This window comes from Pristiophorus japonicus, chromosome 5 (assembly GCF_044704955.1).
Source record: "Pristiophorus japonicus isolate sPriJap1 chromosome 5, sPriJap1.hap1, whole genome shotgun sequence".
In the NCBI taxonomy this organism is placed as follows: domain Eukaryota; kingdom Metazoa; phylum Chordata; class Chondrichthyes; family Pristiophoridae; genus Pristiophorus; species Pristiophorus japonicus.
In genome coordinates, this window is record NC_091981.1 from 290419301 (window position 1) to 290442777 (window position 23477).

General features: G+C 45.6%; 1 protein-coding gene across 1 annotated transcript in view; it reads left to right on the plus strand.

Moving 5' to 3' along the window:
- lrrc24 (leucine rich repeat containing 24) overlaps positions 1–23232 on the plus strand; it is a 273036-nt gene extending 249804 nt beyond the window's left edge. Inside the window, exon 6 of the mRNA XM_070880255.1 lies at positions 21126–23232. Coding sequence (XP_070736356.1) covers positions 21126–22150 — 1025 coding nt within the window. The 3' untranslated portion in view covers positions 22151–23232. The remainder of the gene's footprint in view (positions 1–21125) is intronic.
- The last annotated feature ends 245 nt before the right edge of the window (positions 23233–23477 follow it).

A 23477-nucleotide genomic window follows, 5' to 3' on the forward strand; every position in this document is an offset into this window, starting at 1 on the left:
TTATCCTTAGACTGTGACCCCTGGTTCTGGACTTCCCCAACATTGGGAACATTCTTCCTGCATCCAACCTGTCCAAACCCGTCAGAATTTTAAACGTTTCTATGAGGTCCCCTCTCACTCTTCTGAACTCCAGTGAATACAAGCCCAGTTGATCCAGTCTTTCTTGATAGGTCAGTCCCACCATCCCGGGAATCAGTCTGGTGAATCTTCGCTGCACTCCCTCAATAGCAAGAATGTCCTTCCTCAAGTTAGGAGACCAAAACTGTACACAATGCTCCAGGTGTGGCCTCACCAAGGCCCTGTACAACTGTAGCAACACCTCCCTGCCCCTGTACTGAAATCCCCTCGCTATGAAGGCCAACATGCCATTTGCTTTCTTAACCGCCTGCTGTACCTGCATGCCAACCTTCAATGACTGATGTACCATGACACCCAGGTCTCGTTGCACCTTCCCTTTTCCTAATCTGTCACCATTCAGATAATAGTCTGTCTCTCTGTTTTTACCACCAAAGTGGATAACCTCACATTTATCCACATTATAGTTCATCTGCCACGCATTTGCCCACTCACCTAACCTATCCAAGTCACTCTGCAGCCTCATAGCATCCTCCTCGCAGCTCACACTGCCACCCAACTTAGTGTCATCCGCAAATTTGGAGATACTACATTTAATCCCCTCGTCTAAATCATTAATGTACAATGTAAACAGCTGGGGCCCCAGCACAGAACCCTGCGGTACCCCACTAGTCACTGCCTGCCATTCCGAAAAGTACCCATTTACTCCTACTCTTTGCTTCCTGTCTGACAATCAGTTCTCAATCCACGTCAGCACACTACCCCCAATCCCATGTGCTTTAACTTTGCTCATTAATCTCCTGTGTGGGACCTTGTCGAAAGCCTTCTGAAAGTCCAAATATACCACATCAACTGGTACTCCTTTGTCCACTTTATTGGAAACATCCTCAAAAAATTCCAGAAGATTTGTCAAGCATGATCTCCCTTTCACAAATCCATGCTGACTTGGACCTATCATGTCACCATTTTTCAAATGCGCTGCTATGACATCCTTAATAATTGATTCCATCATTTTACCCACGACTGAGGTCAGGCTGACCGGTCGATAATTCCCTGCTTTCTCTCTCCCTCCTTTTTTAAAAAGTGGGGTTACATTGGCTACCCTCCAATCGATAGGAACTGATCCAGAGTCAATGGAATGTTGGAAAATGACTGTCAATGCATCCGCTATTTCCAAGGCCACCTCCTTAAGTACTCTGGGATGCAGTCCATCAGGCCCTGGGGATTTATCGGCCTTCAATCCCATCAATTTCCCCAACACAATTTCCCGACTAATAAAGATTTCCCTCAGTTCCTCCTCCTTACTAGACCCTCTGACCCCTTTTATATCCGGAAGGTTGTTTGTGTCCTCCTTAGTGAATACTGAACCAAAGTACTTGTTCAATTGGTCTGCCATTTCTTTGTTCCCCGTTATGACTTCCCCTGATTCTGACTGCAGGGGACCTACGTTTGTCTTTACTAACCTTTTTCTCTTTACATACCTATAGAAACTTTTGCAATCCGCCTTAATGTTTCCTGCAAGCTTCTTCTCGTACTCCATTTTCCCTGCCCTAATCAAACCCTTTGTCCTCCTCTGCTGAGTTCTAAATTTCTCCCAGTCCCCAGGTTCGCTGCTATTTCTGGCCAATTTGTATGCCATTTCCTTGGCTTTAATACTATCCCTGATTTCCCTAGATAGCCACGGTTGAGCCACCTTCCCTTTTTTATTTTTACGCCAGACAGTTATTTACAGTTATATCCCACACAGTGAGAGACTGGGGTCATTTACAGTTATACCCCACACAGTGAGAGACTCTGGTTATTCACAGTTATACTCCATACAGTGAGAGACTGAGGTTATTTACAGTTATATCCCACACAGTGAGAGACTGGTGTTATTTACAGTTATACCTCACACAGTGAGAGACTGGGGTTATTTACAGTTATAAACCACACAGTGAGAGACTGGGGTTATTTACAGTTATACCCCACACAGTGAGAGACTGGGGTTATTTACAGTTATACCCCACACAGTGAGAGACTGGGGTTATTTACAGTTATACCCCACACAGTGAGAGACTGGGGTTATTTTCAGTTATACCCCACACAGTGAGAGACTCTGGTTATTTAAAGTTATACCCCACACAGTGAGAGACTGGGGTTATTTTCAGTTCTACCCCACACAGTGAGAGACTGGGGTTATTTTCATTTGTACCCCACACAGTGAGAGACTGGGGTTATTTACAGTTATACCCCGCACAGTGAGAGACTGGGGTTATTTACAGTTATACACCACACAGTGAGAGACTGGGTTTATTTACAGTTACACCCCACAGTGAGAGACTTGGGTTATTTACAGTTTTTCCCCACACAGTGTGAGAGACTAGGGTTATTTACAGTTATACCCCACACAGTGAGAGACTGGGGTTATTTACAGTTACACCTCACACAGTGAGAGATTGGGGTTATTTACAGTTATATCCCACACAGTGAGAGACTGGGGTTATTTACAGTTACACTTCACACAGTGAGAGATTGGGGTTATTTACAGTTATACCCCACACAGTGTGAGACTGTGGTTATTTACAGTGAAAACCCACACAGTGAGAGACTGGGGTTATTTACAGTTATATCCCACACAGTGAGAGACTCTGGTTATTTACAGTTATACCCCACACAGTGAGAGACTGGGGTTATTTACAGTTATACTCCATACAGTGAGAGACTGGGGTTATTTACAGTTATATCCCACACAGTGAGAGACTGGGGTTATTTACAGTTACACCTCACACAGTGAGAGATTGGGGTTATTTACAGTTATACCCCACACAGTGAGAGACTGGGGTTATTTACAGTTATACCCCACACAGTGTGAGACTGTGGTTATTTACAGTTATAACCCACACAGTGATTGACTGGGGTTATTTACAGTTATACCTCACACAGTGAGAGACTGGGGTTATTTACAGTTATACCCCACATAGTGAGAGACTGGACTTATTTACAGTTATAACCCACACAGTGAGAGACTTGGGTTATTTACAGTTTTTCCTCACACAGTGTGAGAGACTGGGGTTATTTACAGTTATACCCCACACAGTGAGAGATTGGGGTTATTTACAGTTATACCCCACACAGTGAGAGACTGGGGTTATTTACAGTTATACTCCATACAGTGAGAGACTGGTGTTATTTACAGTTATATCCCACACAGTGAGAGACTGGGGTTATTTACAGTTACACCTCACACAGTGAGAGATTTAGGTTATTTACAGTTATACCCCACACAGTGAGAGACTGGGGTTATTTACAGTTATACCCCACACAGTGTGAGACTGTGGTTATTTACAGTTATAACCCACACAGTGAGAGACTGGGGTTATTTACAGTTATATCCCACACAGTGAGAGACTCTGGTTATTTACAGTTATACCCCACACAGTGAGAGACTGGGGTTATTTTCAGTTCTACACCACACAGTGAGAGACTGGGGTTATTTTCATTTGTACCCCACACAGTGAGAGACTGGGGTTATTTTCATTTGTACCCCACACAGTGAGAGACTGGGGTTATTTACAGTTATACCCCGCACAGTGAGAGACTGGGGTTATTTACAGTTATACACCACACAGTGAGAGACTGGGTTTATTTACAGTTATACCCCACAGTGAGAGATTGGGGTTATTTAGTTATATCCCACACAGTGAGAGACTGGGGTTATTTACAGTTACACCTCACACAGTGAGAGATTGGGGTTATTTACAGTTATACCCCACACAGTGAGAGACTGGGGCTATTTACAGTTATACTCCATACAGTGAGAGACTGGGGTTATTTACAGTTACACCTCACACAGTGAGAGATTGGAGTTATTTACAGTTACACCTCACACAGTGAGAGATTGGGGTTATTTACAGTTATACCCCACACAGTGAGAGACTGGGGTTATTTACAGTTATACCCCACACAGTGAGAGATTGGTGTTATTTACAGTTATATCCCACACAGTGAGAGACTCTGGTTATTTACAGTTATACCCCACACAGTGAGAGACTGGGGTTATTTTCAGTTCTATACCACACAGTGAGAGACTGGTGTTATTTACAGTTACACCTCACACAGTGAGAGATTGGGGTTATTTACAGTTATACCCCACACAGTGAGAGACTGGGGTTATTTACAGTTATACTCCATACAGTGAGAGACTGGGGTTATTTACAGTTATATCCCACACAGTGAGAGACTGGGGTTATTTACAGTTACACCTCACACAGTGAGAGATTGGGGTTATTTACAGTTATACCCCACACAGTGAGAGACTGGGGTTATTTACAGTTATACCCCACACAGTGTGAGACTGTGGTTATTTACAGTTATAACCCACACAGTGATTGACTGGGGTTATTTACAGTTATACCTCACACAGTGAGAGACTGGGGTTATTTACAGTTATACCCCACATAGTGAGAGACTGGACTTATTTACAGTTATAACCCACACAGTGAGAGACTTGGGTTATTTACAGTTTTTCCTCACACAGTGTGAGAGACTGGGGTTATTTACAGTTATACCCCACACAGTGAGAGATTGGGGTTATTTACAGTTATACCCCACACAGTGAGAGACTGGGGTTATTTACAGTTATACTCCATACAGTGAGAGACTGGTGTTATTTACAGTTATATCCCACACAGTGAGAGACTGGGGTTATTTACAGTTACACCTCACACAGTGAGAGATTTAGGTTATTTACAGTTATACCCCACACAGTGAGAGACTGGGGTTATTTACAGTTATACCCCACACAGTGTGAGACTGTGGTTATTTACAGTTATAACCCACACAGTGAGAGACTGGGGTTATTTACAGTTATATCCCACACAGTGAGAGACTCTGGTTATTTACAGTTATACCCCACACAGTGAGAGACTGGGGTTATTTTCATTTGTACCCCACACAGTGAGAGACTGGGGTTATTTTCATTTGTACCCCACACAGTGAGAGACTGGGGTTATTTACAGTTATACCCCGCACAGTGAGAGACTGGGGTTATTTACAGTTATACACCACACAGTGAGAGACTGGGTTTATTTACAGTTATACCCCACAGTGAGAGATTGGGGTTATTTAGTTATATCCCACACAGTGAGAGACTGGGGTTATTTACAGTTACACCTCACACAGTGAGAGATTGGGGTTATTTACAGTTATACCCCACACAGTGAGAGACTGGGGTTATTTACAGTTATACTCCATACAGTGAGAGACTGGGGTTATTTACAGTTACACCTCACACATTGAGAGATTGGAGTTATTTACAGTTACACCTCACACAGTGAGAGATTGGGGTTATTTACAGTTATACCCCACACAGTGAGAGACTGGGGTTATTTACAGTTATACCCCACACAGTGAGAGATTGGTGTTATTTACAGTTATATCCCACACAGTGAGAGACTCTGGTTATTTACAGTTATACCCCACACAGTGAGAGACTGGGGTTATTTTCAGTTCTATACCACACAGTGAGAGACTGGTGTTATTTACAGTTACACCTCACACAGTGAGAGATTGGGGTTATTTACAGTTATACCCCACACAGTGAGAGACTGGGGTTATTTACAGTTATACTCCATACAGTGAGAGACTGGGGTTATTTACAGTTATATCCCACACAGTGAGAGACTGGGGTTATTTTCAGTTATACCCCACACAGTGAGAGACTCTGGTTATTTAAAGTTATACCCCACACAGTGAGAGACTGGGGTTATTTTCAGTTCTACCCCACACAGTGAGAGACTGGGGTTATTTTCATTTGTACCCCACACAGTGAGAGACTGGGGTTATTTACAGTTATACCCCGCACAGTGAGAGACTGGGGTTATTTACAGTTATACACCACACAGTGAGAGACTGGGTTTATTTACAGTTACACCCCACAGTGAGAGACTTGGGTTATTTACAGTTTTTCCCCACACAGTGTGAGAGACTAGGGTTATTTACAGTTATACCCCACACAGTGAGAGACTGGGGTTATTTACAGTTACACCTCACACAGTGAGAGATTGGGGTTATTTACAGTTATATCCCACACAGTGAGAGACTGGGGTTATTTACAGTTACACTTCACACAGTGAGAGATTGGGGTTATTTACAGTTATACCCCACACAGTGTGAGACTGTGGTTATTTACAGTGAAAACCCACACAGTGAGAGACTGGGGTTATTTACAGTTATATCCCACACAGTGAGAGACTCTGGTTATTTACAGTTATACCCCACACAGTGAGAGACTGGGGTTATTTACAGTTATACTCCATACAGTGAGAGACTGGGGTTATTTACAGTTATATCCCACACAGTGAGAGACTGGGGTTATTTACAGTTACACCTCACACAGTGAGAGATTGGGGTTATTTACAGTTATACCCCACACAGTGAGAGACTGGGGTTATTTACAGTTATACCCCACACAGTGTGAGACTGTGGTTATTTACAGTTATAACCCACACAGTGATTGACTGGGGTTATTTACAGTTATACCTCACACAGTGAGAGACTGGGGTTATTTACAGTTATACCCCACATAGTGAGAGACTGGACTTATTTACAGTTATAACCCACACAGTGAGAGACTTGGGTTATTTACAGTTTTTCCTCACACAGTGTGAGAGACTGGGGTTATTTACAGTTATACCCCACACAGTGAGAGATTGGGGTTATTTACAGTTATACCCCACACAGTGAGAGACTGGGGTTATTTACAGTTATACTCCATACAGTGAGAGACTGGTGTTATTTACAGTTATATCCCACACAGTGAGAGACTGGGGTTATTTACAGTTACACCTCACACAGTGAGAGATTTAGGTTATTTACAGTTATACCCCACACAGTGAGAGACTGGGGTTATTTACAGTTATACCCCACACAGTGTGAGACTGTGGTTATTTACAGTTATAACCCACACAGTGAGAGACTGGGGTTATTTACAGTTATATCCCACACAGTGAGAGACTCTGGTTATTTACAGTTATACCCCACACAGTGAGAGACTGGGGTTATTTTCAGTTCTACACCACACAGTGAGAGACTGGGGTTATTTTCATTTGTACCCCACACAGTGAGAGACTGGGGTTATTTTCATTTGTACCCCACACAGTGAGAGACTGGGGTTATTTACAGTTATACCCCGCACAGTGAGAGACTGGGGTTATTTACAGTTATACACCACACAGTGAGAGACTGGGTTTATTTACAGTTATACCCCACAGTGAGAGATTGGGGTTATTTAGTTATATCCCACACAGTGAGAGACTGGGGTTATTTACAGTTACACCTCACACAGTGAGAGATTGGGGTTATTTACAGTTATACCCCACACAGTGAGAGACTGGGGCTATTTACAGTTATACTCCATACAGTGAGAGACTGGGGTTATTTACAGTTACACCTCACACAGTGAGAGATTGGAGTTATTTACAGTTACACCTCACACAGTGAGAGATTGGGGTTATTTACAGTTATACCCCACACAGTGAGAGACTGGGGTTATTTACAGTTATACCCCACACAGTGAGAGATTGGTGTTATTTACAGTTATATCCCACACAGTGAGAGACTCTGGTTATTTACAGTTATACCCCACACAGTGAGAGACTGGGGTTATTTTCAGTTCTATACCACACAGTGAGAGACTGGTGTTATTTACAGTTACACCTCACACAGTGAGAGATTGGGGTTATTTACAGTTATACCCCACACAGTGAGAGACTGGGGTTATTTACAGTTATACTCCATACAGTGAGAGACTGGGGTTATTTACAGTTATATCCCACACAGTGAGAGACTGGGGTTATTTACAGTTACACCTCACACAGTGAGAGATTGGGGTTATTTACAGTTATACCCCACACAGTGAGAGACTGGGGTTATTTACAGTTATACCCCACACAGTGTGAGACTGTGGTTATTTACAGTTATAACCCACACAGTGATTGACTGGGGTTATTTACAGTTATACCTCACACAGTGAGAGACTGGGGTTATTTACAGTTATACCCCACATAGTGAGAGACTGGACTTATTTACAGTTATAACCCACACAGTGAGAGACTTGGGTTATTTACAGTTTTTCCTCACACAGTGTGAGAGACTGGGGTTATTTACAGTTATACCCCACACAGTGAGAGATTGGGGTTATTTACAGTTATACCCCACACAGTGAGAGACTGGGGTTATTTACAGTTATACTCCATACAGTGAGAGACTGGTGTTATTTACAGTTATATCCCACACAGTGAGAGACTGGGGTTATTTACAGTTACACCTCACACAGTGAGAGATTTAGGTTATTTACAGTTATACCCCACACAGTGAGAGACTGGGGTTATTTACAGTTATACCCCACACAGTGTGAGACTGTGGTTATTTACAGTTATAACCCACACAGTGAGAGACTGGGGTTATTTACAGTTATATCCCACACAGTGAGAGACTCTGGTTATTTACAGTTATACCCCACACAGTGAGAGACTGGGGTTATTTTCATTTGTACCCCACACAGTGAGAGACTGGGGTTATTTTCATTTGTACCCCACACAGTGAGAGACTGGGGTTATTTACAGTTATACCCCGCACAGTGAGAGACTGGGGTTATTTACAGTTATACACCACACAGTGAGAGACTGGGTTTATTTACAGTTATACCCCACAGTGAGAGATTGGGGTTATTTAGTTATATCCCACACAGTGAGAGACTGGGGTTATTTACAGTTACACCTCACACAGTGAGAGATTGGGGTTATTTACAGTTATACCCCACACAGTGAGAGACTGGGGTTATTTACAGTTATACTCCATACAGTGAGAGACTGGGGTTATTTACAGTTACACCTCACACATTGAGAGATTGGAGTTATTTACAGTTACACCTCACACAGTGAGAGATTGGGGTTATTTACAGTTATACCCCACACAGTGAGAGACTGGGGTTATTTACAGTTATACCCCACACAGTGAGAGATTGGTGTTATTTACAGTTATATCCCACACAGTGAGAGACTCTGGTTATTTACAGTTATACCCCACACAGTGAGAGACTGGGGTTATTTTCAGTTCTATACCACACAGTGAGAGACTGGTGTTATTTACAGTTACACCTCACACAGTGAGAGATTGGGGTTATTTACAGTTATACCCCACACAGTGAGAGACTGGGGTTATTTACAGTTATACTCCATACAGTGAGAGACTGGGGTTATTTACAGTTATATCCCACACAGTGAGAGACTGGGGTTATTTACAGTTACACCTCACACAGTGAGAGATTGGGGTTATTTACAGTTATACCCCACACAGTGAGAGACTGGGGTTATTTACAGTTATACCCCACACAGTGTGAGACTGTGGTTATTTACAGTTATAACCCACACAGTGATTGACTGGGGTTATTTACAGTTATACCTCACACAGTGAGAGACTGGGGTTATTTACAGTTATACCCCACATAGTGAGAGACTGGACTTATTTGCAGTTATAACCCACACAGTGAGAGACTTGGGTTATTTACAGTTTTTCCTCACACAGTGTGAGAGACTGGGGTTATTTACAGTTATACCCCACACAGTGAGAGATTGGGGTTATTTACAGTTATACCCCACACAGTGAGAGACTGGGGTTATTTACAGTTATACTCCATACAGTGAGAGACTGGTGTTATTTACAGTTATATCCCACACAGTGAGAGACTGGGGTTATTTACAGTTACACCTCACACAGTGAGAGATTTAGGTTATTTACAGTTATACCCCACACAGTGAGAGACTGGGGTTATTTACAGTTATACCCCACACAGTGTGAGACTGTGCTTATTTACAGTTATAACCCACACAGTGAGAGACTGGGGTTATTTACAGTTATATCCCACACAGTGAGAGACTCTGGTTATTTACAGTTATACCCCACACAGTGAGAGACTGGGGTTATTTTCAGTTCTACACCACACAGTGAGAGACTGGGGTTATTTTCATTTGTACCCCACACAGTGAGAGACTGGGGTTATTTTCATTTGTACCCCACACAGTGAGAGACTGGGGTTATTTACAGTTATACCCCGCACAGTGAGAGACTGGGGTTATTTACAGTTATACACCACACAGTGAGAGACTGGGTTTATTTACAGTTATACCCCACAGTGAGAGATTGGGGTTATTTAGTTATATCCCACACAGTGAGAGACTGGGGTTATTTACAGTTGCACCTCACACAGTGAGAGACTGGGGTTATTTACAGTTATACTCCATACAGTGAGAGACTGGGGTTATTTACAGTTACACCTCACACAGTGAGAGATTGGGGTTATTTACAGTTACACCTCACACAGTGAGAAATTGGGGTTATTTACAGTTATACCCCACACAGTGAGAGACTGGGGTTATTTACAGTTATAACCCACACAGTGATTGACTGGGGTTATTTACAGTTATACCTCACACAGTGAGAGACTGGGGTTATTTACAGTTATACCCCACATAGTGAGAGACTGGACTTATTTACAGTTCTAACCCACACAGTGAGAGACTTGGGTTATTTACAGTTTTTCCCCACACAGTGTGAGAGACTGGGGTTATTTACAGTTATACCCCACACAGTGAGAGACTGGGGTTATTTACAGTTATAACCCACACAGTGAGAGACTGGGGTTATTTATGGTTATATCCCACACAGTGCGAGACTGGGGGTTATTTACAGTTATACCCCACACAGTGAGACACTGGGGTTATTTACAATTATACCCCACACAGTGAGAGACTGGGGTTATTTACAGTTATATACCACACAGTGAGAGACTGGGGTTATTTCCAGTTAAACCCCACACAGTGAGAGACTGGGGTTATTTACAGTTATACGCCACACAGTGAGAGACTGGGGTTATTTACAGTTATAGCCCACACAGTGAGAGACTGGGGTTATTTACAGTTATACCCCACACAGTGAGAGACTGGGGGTTATTTACAGTTATACCCCACACAGTGAGAACTGGGGTTATTTACAGTTATATCCCACACAGTGAGAGACTGGGGTTATTTACAGTTATACCCCACACAGTGAGAGACTAGGGTTATTCACAGTTATACACCACACAGTGAGAGACTGGGTTTATTTACATTCATACCCCACAGTGAGAGACTGGGGGTTATTTACAGTTATAACCAACACGGTGAGAGACTGGGGTTATTTATAGTTATACCCCGCACAGTGAGACACTGGGGTTATTTACAGTTATACCCCAAACACTGAGGGAGACTGCGGTTATTGACAGTTATACCCCACAGTGAGAGACTGGGGTTATTTACAGTTATACCTCACACAGTGAGAGACTGGGGTTATTTACAGTTATACCCCACACAGTGAGAGACTGGGGTTATTTACATTTGTACACCACACAGTGAGAGACTGAGGTTATTTACAGTTATACCCCACACAGTGAGAGATTGGGGTTATTTACAGTTATACCCCACACAGTGAGCGACTGGGGTTATTTACAGTTATACCTCACACAGTGAGAGACTGGGGTTATTTACAGTTATACCTCACACAGTGAGAGACTGGGGTTATTTACAGTTATATCCTACACAGTGAGAGACTGGGGTCATTTACAGGTATACCCCACACAGTGAGAGACTGGGGTTATTTACAGTTATACCCCTCACAGTGAGAACTGGGGTTAGAAACATAGAAACATAGAAAATAGGTGCAGGAGCAGGCCATTCAGCCCTTCTAGCCTGCACCGCCATTCAATGAGTTCATGGCTGAACATGAAACTTCAGTACCGCCTTCCTGCTTTCACGCCATACCCCTTGATCCCCCGAGTAGTAAGGACTTCATCTAACTCCCTTTTGAATATATTTAGTGAATTGGCCTCAACTACTTTCTGTGGTCGAGAATTCCACAGGTTCACCACTCTCTGGGTGAAGAAGTTTCTCATTATCTCGGTCCTAAATGGCTTACCCCTTATCCTTAGACTGTGACCCCTGGTTCTGGACTTCCCCAACATTGGGAACATTCTTCCTCATCCAACCTGTCCAAACCCGTCAGAATTTTAAACGTTTCTATGAGGTCCCCTCTCACTCTTCTGAACTCCAGTGAATACAAGCCCAGTTGATCCAGTCTTTCTTGATAGGTCAGTCCCACCATCCCGGGAATCAGTCTGGTTAATCTTCGCTGCACTCCCTCAATAGCAAGAATGTCCTTCCTCAAGTTAGGAGACCAAAACTGTACACAATACTCCAGGTGTGGCCTCACCAAGGCCCTGTACAACTGTAGCAACACCTCCCTGCCCCTGTACTGAAATCCCCTCGCTATGAAGGCCAACATGCCATTTGCTTTCTTAACCGCCTGCTGTACCTGCATGCCAACCTTCAATGACTGATGTACCATGACACCCAGGTCTCGTTGCACCTTCCCTTTTCCTAATCTGTCACCATTCAGATAATAGTCTGTCTCTCTGTTTTTACCACCAAAGTGGATAACCTCACATTTATCCACATTATAGTTCATCTGCCACGCATTTGCCCACTCACCTAACCTATCCAAGTCACACTGCAGCCTCATAGCATCCTCCTCGCAGCTCACACTGCCACCCAACTTAGTGTCATCCGCAAATTTGGAGATACTACATTTAATCCCCTCGTCTAAATCATTAATGTACAATGTAAACAGCTGGGGCCCCAGCACAGAACCCTGCGGTACCCCACTAGTCACTGCCTGCCATTCCGAAAAGTACCCATTTACTCCTACTCTTTGCTTCCTGTCTGACAACCAGTTCTCAATCCACGTCAGCACACTACCCCCAATCCCATGTGCTTTAACTTTGCACATTAATCTCCTGTGTGGGACCTTGTCGAAAGCCTTCTGAAAGTCCAAATATACCACATCAACTGGTACTCCTTTGTCCACTTTATTGGAAACATCCTCAAAAAATTCCAGAAGATTTGTCAAGCATGATCTCCCTTTCACAAATCCATGCTGACTTGGACCTATCATGTCACCATTTTCCAAATGCGCTGCTATGACATCCTTAATAATTGATTCCATCATTTTACCCACTACTGAGGTCAGGCTGACATGTCGATAATTCCCTGCTTTCTCTCTCCCTCCTTTTTTAAAAAGTGGGGTTACATTGGCTACCCTCCAATCGATAGGAACTGATCCAGAGTCAATGGAATGTTGGGAAATGACTGTCAATGCATCCGCTATTTCCAAGGCCACCTCCTTAAGTACTCTGGGATGCAGTCCATCAGGCCCTGGGGATTTATCGGCCTTCAATCCCATCAATTTCCCCAACACAATTTCCCGACTAATAAAGATTTCCCTCAGTTCCTCCTCCTTACTAGACCCTCTTACCCCTTTTATATCCGGAAGGTTGTTTGTGTCCTCCTTAGTGAATACTGAACCAAAGTACTTGTTCAATTGGTCTGCCATTTCTTTGTTCCCCGTTATGACTTCCCCTGATTCTGACTGCAGGGGACCTACGTTTGTCTTTACTAACCTTTTTCTCTTTACATACCTATAGAAACTTTTGCAATCCGCCTTAATGTTCCCTGCAAGCTTCTTCTCGTACTCCATTTTCCCTGCCCTAATCAAACCCTTTGTCCTCCTCTGCTGAGTTCTAAATTTCTCCCAGTCCCCAGGTTCGCTGCTATTTCTGGCCAATTTGTATGCCATTTCCTTGGCTTTAATACTATCCCTGATTTCCCTAGATAGCCACGGTTGAGCCACCTTCCCTTTTTTATTTTTACGCCAGACAGTTATTTACAGTTATATCCCACACAGTGAGAGACTGGGGTCATTTACAGTTATACCCCACACAGTGAGAGACTGGGGTTATTTACAGTTATACCCCACACAGTGAGAGACTGGGGTTATTTACAGTTATACCCCACACAGTGAGAGACTCTGGTTATTCACAGTTATACTCCATACAGTGAGAGACTGGGGTTATTTACAGTTATATCCCACACAGTGAGAGACTGGGGTTATTTACAGTTATACCTCACACAGTGAGAGACTGGGGTTATTTACAGTTATACCCCACACAGTGAGAGACTGGGGTTATTTACAGTCATACCCCACACAGTGTGAGACTGTGGTTATTTACAGTTATACCCCACACAGTGAGAGACTGGGGTTATTTACAGTTATACTCCACACAGTGAGTGATTGGGGGTTATTAACAGTTATACCCCACACAGTGAGAGACTGGGGTTATTTACAGTTATACCTCACACAGTGAGAGACTGGGGTTATTTACAGTTATACCCGACACAGTGAGAGACTGGGGTTATTTTCAGTTATACCCCACACAGTGAGAGACTCTGGTTATTTACAGTTATACCCCACACAGTGAGAGACTGGGGTTATTTTCAGTTCTACCCCACACAGTGAGAGACTGGGGTTATTTTCATTTGTACCCCACACAGTGAGAGACTGGGGTTATTTACAGTTATACCCCACACAGTGAGAGACTGGGGTTATTTACAGTTATACACCACACAGTGAGAGACTTGGGTTATTTACAGTTTTTCCCCACACAGTGTGAGAGACTGGGGTTATTTACAGTTATACCCCACACAGTGAGAGACTGGGGTTATTTACAGTTACACCTCACACAGTGAGAGATTGGGGTTATTTACAGTTATATCCCACACAGTGAGAGACTGGGGTTATTTACAGTTACACCTCACACAGTGAGAGATTGGGGTTATTTACAGTTATACCCCACACAGTGAGAGACTGGGGTTATTTACAGTTATACTCCATACAGTGAGAGACTGGGGTTATTTACAGTTATATCCCACACAGTGAGAGACTGGGGTTATTTACAGTTACACCTCACACAGTGAGAGATTGGGGTTATTTACAGTTATACCCCACACAGTGAGAGACTGGGGTTATTTACAGTTATACCCACACAGTGTGAGACTGTGGTTATTTACAGTTATAACCCACACAGTGAGAGATTGGGGTTATTTACAGTTATACCCCACACAGTGAGAGACTGGAGTTATTTACAGTTATATCCCACACAGTGAGAGACTGGGGTTATTTACAGTTATACCCCACACAGTGAGAGACTGGGGGTTATTTACAGTTATACCCCACACAGTGAGAACTGGGGTTATTTACAGTTATATCCCACACAGTGAGAGACTGGAGTTATTTTCGGTTATACCCCACACAGTGAGAGACTGGGGTTATTTACAGTTATACCCCACACAGTGAGAGGCTCTGGTCATTTACAGTTATACCCCACACAGTGAGAGACTGGGGTTATTTTCAGTTATACCCCACACAGTGAGAGACTGGGGTTATTTTCATTTGTACCCCACACAGTGAGAGACTGGGGTTATTTACAGTTATACCCCGCACAGTGAGAGACTGGGGTTATTTACAATTATACACCACACAGTGAGAGACTGGGTTTATTTACAGTTATACCCCACAGTGAGAGACTTGGGTTATTTACAGTTTTTCCCCACACAGTGTGAGAGACTGGGGTTATTTACAGTTATACTCCATACAGTGAGAGACTGGGGTTATTTACAGTTATATCCCACACAGTGAGAGACTGGGGTTATTTACAGTTACACCTCACACAGTGAGAGATTGGGGTTATTTACAGTTATACCCCACACAGTGAGAGACTGGGGTTATTTACAGTTATACCCCAAACAGTGTGAGACTGTGGTTATTTACAGTTATAACCCACACAGTGAGAGACTGGGGTTATTTACAGTTATATCCCACACAGTGAGAGACTGGGGTTATTTACAGTTATACCTCACACAGTGAGAGACTGGGGTTATTTACAGTTATACCCCACATAGTGAGAAACTGGACTTATTTACAGTTATAACCCACACAGTGAGAGACTTGGGTTATTTACAGTTTTTCCCCACACAGTGTGAGAGACTGGTGTTATTTACAGTTATACCCCACACAGTGAGAGACTGGGGTTATTTACAGTTATAACCCACACAGTGAGAGACTGGGGTTATTTATGGTTATATCCCACACAGTGCGAGACTGGGGGTTATTTACAGTTATACCCCACACAGTGAGACACTGGGGTTATTTACAATTATACCCCACACAGTGAGAGACTGGGGTTATTTACAGTTATATACCACGCAGTGAGAGACTGGGGTTATTTCCAGTTAAACCCCACACAGTGAGAGACTGGGGTTATTTACAGTTATACCCCACACAGTGAGTGATTGGGGGTTATTAACAGTTATACCCGACACAGTGAGAGGCTGGTGTTATTTTCAGTTATACCCCACACAGTGAGAGACTGGGGTTATTTACAGTTATACCCCACACAGTGAGAGACTGAGGTTATTTACAGTTATACCCCAAACACTGAGCGAGACTGCAGTTATTGACAGTTATACCCCACAGTGAGAGACTGGGGTTATTTACAGTTAAAGCCCACACAGTGTCGGACTGTGGTTATTTACAGTTATACCCCACAGTGAGAGACTGGGGTTATTTACAGTTATACCCCACACAGTGAGAGACTGGGGTTATTTACAGTTATACACCACACAGTGAGAGACTGAGGTTATTTACAGTTATACCCCACACAGTGAGAGACTGGCGTTATTTACAGTTATACCCCAAACAGTGGGAGATTGGCGTTATTTACAGTTATACCCCACACAGTGTCGGACTGGGGTTATTTACAGTTATACCTCACACAGTGAGAGACTGGGGTTATTTACAGTTATATCCTACACAGTGAGAGACTGGGGTCATTTACAGTTATACCCCACACAGTGAGAGACTGGTGTTATTTACAGTTATACCCCACACAGTGAGCGACTGGGGTTATTTACAGTTATACCTCACACAGTGAGAGACTGGGGTTATTTACAGTTATATCCTACACAGTGAGAGACTGGGGTCATTTACAGTTATACCCCACACAGTGAGAGACTGGGGTTATTTACAGTTATACCCCTCACAGTGAGAACTGGGGTTAGAAACATAGAAACATAGAAAATAGGTGCAGGAGCAGGCCATTCAGCCCTTCTAGGCTGCACCGCCATTCAATGAGTTCATGGCTGAACATGAGTTTCAGTACCCCCTTCCTGCTTTCACGCCATACCCCTTGATCCCCCAAGTAGTAAGGACTTCATCTAACTCCCTTTTGAATATATTTAGTGAATTGGCCTCAACTACTTTCTGTGGTCGAGAATTCCACAGGTTCACCACTCTCTGGGTGAAGAAGTTTCTCCTTATCTCGGTCCTAAATGGCTTACCCCTTATCCTTCGACTGTGACCCCTGGTTCTGGACTTCCCCAACATTGGGAACATTCTTCCTGCATCCAACCTGTCCAAACCTGTCAGAATTTTAAACGTTTCTATGAGGTCCCCTCTCACTCTTCTGAACTCCAGTGAATACAAGCCCAGTTGATCCAGTCTTTCTTGATAGGTCACTCCCACCATCCCAGGAATCAGTCTGGTGAATCTTCGCTGCACTCCCTCAATAGCAAGAATGTCCTTCCTCAAGTTAGGAGACCAAAACTGTACACAATACTCCAGGTGTGGCCTCACCAAGGCCCTGTACAACTGTAGCAACACCTCCCTGCCCCTGTACTCAAATCCCCTCGCTATGAAGGCCAACATGCCATTTGCTTTCTTAACCGCCTGCTGTACCTGCATGCCAACCTTCAATGACTGATGTACCATGACACCCAGGTCTCGTTGCACCTTCCCTTTTCCTAATCTGTCACCATTCAGATAATAGTCTGTCTCTCTGTTTTTACCACCAAAGTGGATAACCTCACATTTATCCACATTATAGTTCATCTGCCACGCATTTGCCCACTCACCTAACCTATCCACGTCACTCTGCAGCCTCATAGCATCCTCCTCGCAGCTCACACTGCCACCCAACTTAGTGTCATCCGCAAATTTGGAGATACTACATTTAATCCCCTCATCTAAATCAATAATGTACAATGTAAACAGCTGGGGCCCCAGCACAGAACCCTGCGGTACCCCACTAGTCACTGCCTGCCATTCCGAAAAGTACCCATTTACTCCTACTCTTTGCTTCCTGTCTGACAACCAGTTCTCAATCCACGTCAGCACACTACCCCCAATCCCATGTGCTTTAACTTTGCACATTAATCTCCTGTGTGGGACCTTGTCGAAAGCCTTCTGAAAGTCCAAATATACCACATCAACTGGTACTCCTTTGTCCACTTTATTGGAAACATCCTCAAAAAATTCCAGAAGATTTGTCAAGCATGATCTCCCTTTCACAAATCCATGCTGACTTGGACCTATCATGTCACCATTTTCCAAATGCGCTGCTATGACATCCTTAATAATTGATTCCATCATTTTACCCACTACTGAGGTCAGGCTGACCGGTCGATAATTCCCTGCTTTCTCTCTCCCTCCTTTTTTAAAAAGTGGGGTTACATTGGCTACCCTCCAATCGATAGGAACTGATCCAGAGTCAATGGAATGTTGGGAAATGACTGTCAATGCATCCGCTATTTCCAAGGCCACCTCCTTAAGTACTCTGGGATGCAGTCCATCAGGCCCTGGGGATTTATCGGCCTTCAATCCCATCAATTTCCCCAACACAATTTCCCGACTAATAAAGATTTCCCTCAGTTCCTCCTCCTTACTAGACCCTCTGACCACTTTTATATCCGGAAGGTTGTTTGTGTCCTCCTTAGTGAATACTGAACCAAAGTACTTGTTCAATTGGTCTGCCATTTCTTTGTTCCCCGTTATGACTTCCCCTGATTCTGACTGCAGGGGACCTATGTTTGTCTTTACTAACCTTTTTCTCTTTACATACCTATAGAAACTTTTGCAATCCGCCTTAATGTTCCCTGCAAGCTTCTTCTCGTACTTCATTTTCCCTGCCCTAATCAAACCCTTTGTCCTCCTCTGCTGAGTTCTAAATTTCTCCCAGTCCCCAGGTTCGCTGCTATTTCTGGCCAATTTGTATGCCATTTCCTTGGCTTTAATACTATCCCTGATTTCCCTAGATAGCCACGGTTGAGCCACCTTCCCTTTTTTATGTTTACGCCAGACAGTTATTTACAGTTATATCCCACACAGTGAGAGACTGGGGTCATTTCCAGTTATACCCCACACAGTGAGAGACTGGGGTTATTTACAGTTATACCCCACACAGTGAGAGACTGGGGTTATTTACAGTTATATCCCACACAGTGAGTGATTGGGGGTTATTAACAGTTCTACCCCACACAGTGAGAGACTGGGGGTTATTTTCATTTGTACCCCACACAGTGAGAGACTGGGGTTATTTACAGTTATACCCCGCACAGTGAGAGACTGGGGTTATTTACAGTTATACACCACACAGTGAGAGACTGAGTTTATTTACAGTTATACCCCACAGTGAGAGACTGGGGGTTATTTACAGTTATAACCAACACGGTGAGAGACTGGGGTTATTTATAGTTATACCCCGCACAGTGAGACACTGGGGTTATTAACAGTTATACCCCAAACAGTGAGCGAGACTGCGGTTATTGACAGTTATAACCCACAGTGAGAGACTGGGGTTATTTACAGTTAAAGCCCACACAGTGTCGGACTGTGGTTATTTACAGTTATACCCCACAGTGAGAGACTGGGGTTATTTACAGTTACACACCACACAGTGAGAGACTGAGGTTATTTACAGTTATACCCACACAGTGAGAGACTGGCGTTATTTACAGTTATACCCCACACAGTGTGAGACTGGGGTTATTTACAGTTATACCCCACAATGAGAGACTGGTGTTATTTACAGTTATACCCCACAATGAGAGACTGGGGTTATTTACAGTTATACCCCACACAGTGAGAGACTGGGGTTATTTACAGCAAAAAAGGACCAAGAGATTGATTCAGAGGGGCGAAAATAGAGCATGAGAGTAAACTTGCAAGGAACATTAAAAAATGACTGCAAAAGTTTCTACAAGTAGGTAAAAAGAAAAAGATTAGTGGAGACAAATGTAGGTCCTTTACAGACAGAAACGGGAAAATTTGTAATGGGGACCAAGGAAATGGCAGAACAATTAAATACATACTTCGTAGTTTCCTTTGATTAAGGGGTGATCTAATTGAAGTGCTTAATAAGTTGATACGGGAACAGTAACATCGTGGTTATGTTACTGGACTCGATAATCCAATCCAGAGGCCTGGACTATTGATCCAGAGGCACGAGTTTAATCCCACCATGGCAGCTGGGGAATTTAAATTCAGTTCATTAAATAAATTTGGGATATAAAACTAGTGTCAGTCATGGTGATCATGAAACTATCGGATTGTCGTAAAAACCCATCTGGTTCACTAATGTCTCATTGGGGAAAGAAATCTGCCGTCCTTACCTGGTCTGGCCTATATGTGACTCCAGACCCACAGCAATGTAATCGACTTTTAACTGCCCTCGCAAATGGCCGAGCAAGCCACTCAGTCACCACACGGTCTGCAGCGGTTCAAGAAGGCGGCTCACCACCACCTTCTCAAGGGGCAATTAGGGATGGGCAATAAATGCCGGCCTTACCGGCGACACCCACATCCCAAAAAACAAATAGGAAACAATTAATCTCGGTAATCTCCTCCAGCCCTCCAAGATATCTGCGACCCCCTAACGCTGACCTCTTGTGCATCCCCGATTTTAATCGCTCCACCATTGGTGGCCGTGCCTTCAGCTGCCCTTCAAGACGCTAAGCTCTGGAATTACCAACCTAAAGCTCTCTAACTCTCTTTTCTCCTTTCAGACGCTTCTTAAAACTTCCCTCTGTGACCGGGTTTTTTGGTCATCCGCTCTAATACCTCCTTATGTGGCTCGGTGTCAAATTTAGTTTGATAATCGCTCTTGTGAAGCACCTTGGGACGTTTTTTAAAGGCACTGTGTAAAAGAAATGTGTTGTTGCTGTTGTTGTGGACAGATGTATTGAAGGAAAGAGGGTCACGGGGCGATGAAGAATGTTTAATGGCTCCTATTTTTCTCCCGGTTACAGGAAACCCGTGGCGATGCGACTGTGCCCTGCACTGGCTGAGGGCGTGGATAATCCAGGAAGGTCACCGGCTCCTGCTCGGCAAGAGGGTTCTGTGCTCCGAACCGCCACGGCTGGCCGGCCAGAGCCTGCTGGACATCCCCAGCAACAGCCTGATCTGCATCCCGCCGGCTGTTCGGCTGGACCGCCGTGCGGTGTCGGCGCGCCCTGGGGACGACCTGCAGGTCACCTGCCGAGCGTCCGGCTACCCACAGCCGGCGGTGGGCTGGCGGCGGGTGAGCGAGGCCGGGGCGGTGCCGGGTAGGCCCCAGGCGGCCGCCCGATCCTCCGGCCTGCGGGCCGGCCCGGGGGCGGCCCCCGGCGACGGCGGGACGCTGTCGCTGCGCAACGTGACGGCGTCCCAGGCGGGCAGGTACGTGTGCGAGGCCCGCAACCCCGGGGGGCGGGCAAGCGCCACCTTCGAGCTGTCGGTCAACCTGTCGAGCTGGGGCCGGCCCCCCCGCGGCCAGCCGCCACCGCCGGCCCCGGGGCTCAGCCGCGAGCCGCTGTACGAGAGCGTGGACAGCATGGACTTCACCTCGCTGGGCACCGCCACCCAGACCGGCATCGCTGCCGGCATCTCGCTGCTGGCGCTCGTCGCCCTGCTGCTGGTGGCGGTGATCTGCCGCAGGCACGGCGGGCGGTGGAAGGCGGGCCGGGAGGACGAGGGGCAGGGGGCGGAGAACGGCCTCTACCTCAACGACTACTCCGACGGGCCCACCACTTTCGCCCAGCTGGAGGAGTTCCGCGACGCCGCCGGCCGCGAGATGTTCGTCATCGACCGCAGCAAGCGGGACTTCTGCACCTACAAGGACGCGGCCGAGCTGGGCAAGCTGCTCCGGCTGGGGCCGCCACAGGACCAGGCCACCCAGACCCAGGCCCAGGCCCAGGCCGGGGGTCACAGGTCATGCAGGCCGGACGGCGATGAGCTTTTCGAGAACCGGGCCGTGGTGTTCAGGCAGGAGATCGAGTACGAAATCCACTGCTGAGACCAGAAAAAGCGGGGGGGGCGATGGAAAGTTATGGATAGACCGTGCTTGTGTTGGGAGTGTGCGCAGAATCCAGACTGACACTCCAGCGCAGTGCCGACGGAGCGCTGCACTTCCGGAGGTGCCGATGTGACATTAAACCGAGGCCCCGTCTGCTCTCTCAGGTGGACGTAAAAGATCCCGTGGCACTACTTCAAAGAAGAGCAGGGGAGTTATCCCGGAGTCCTGGCCAATACTTTACCCTCAATCAACGTCACTAAAAAAAACAGATTATCTGGTCATTATCACATTGCTGTTTGTGGGAGCTTGCTGTGCACAAGTTGGCTGCCACGTTTCCCACATTACAACAGTGACTACACTCCAAAAGTACTCCATTAGCTATGAAGCACTCTGGGACATTCTGAAGTCGGGAAAGGGGCTACAGAAATGCAAGTTCTTTCTATTTTGGTGTTTGGGGCAGTTGAGGCACCTGTCTTGGCCCAGGGCCACAGAGGAGACGGGGCAGTAAAACTACATCACTCACATTACCCTCCGTCACAATCTGAGCAACTCCCACAGCCCACCTACCAGCAGTCCACAGTCAGACACTGAGCAGGTCAAGAGAATGCACGAGGGAGAGAAAGAGTAAGACAAGGAAAAAGGAAGGATTGAAAAAATGAAAGCAAGCACTTATGGGTAAAATTATCCCTCCCCCACCCTTCCACCCATGCCTCCCCTTCCATCTCCCCCTCCCCTCCCCCCACACCCTTCCCCACCCTCCCTCCCACGCCTCCCCTTCCATCTCCCCCTCCCCTCCCCCCACACCCTCCCTCACCTTCCCTCCCCCACCAATATCCACCACCCCTCCCACCCACACCCAGCCCCTCCAACATCCCACATCCACCCACTCCCATACCGCCTCCTCATTCCCCCTTCCCACTCCCCTCTTTTCCTCCCCGCTCGCCCCTCCCCATCCTTCCCTTCCCCCCTTCCCTCCCCCATTCCCTCCCTGCTCCCATCCCTCCCCACCCCTACCTTCCCTTTCCCCCTCCCCATCCTTCCTTTCCCCCCTTCCCTCCCCCATTCCCTCCCTGCTCCCATCCCTCCCCCATCCCTACCTTCCCTTTCCCCCTCTCATCCTTCCTTTCCCACCTTCCCTCCCCCATTCCCTCCCTGCTCCCATCCCTCCCCCACCCCTACATTCCCTTCCCCCCTCCCCATCCTTCCCTTCCCCCCTTCCCTCCCTGCTCCCATCCCACCCCCATCCCTACCTTCCCTTCCCCCCTCCCCATCCCCCTCCCCCTCCCTCGTACGAATGAGCTTGCATGGGAAATGTGTTGTGAAAGAA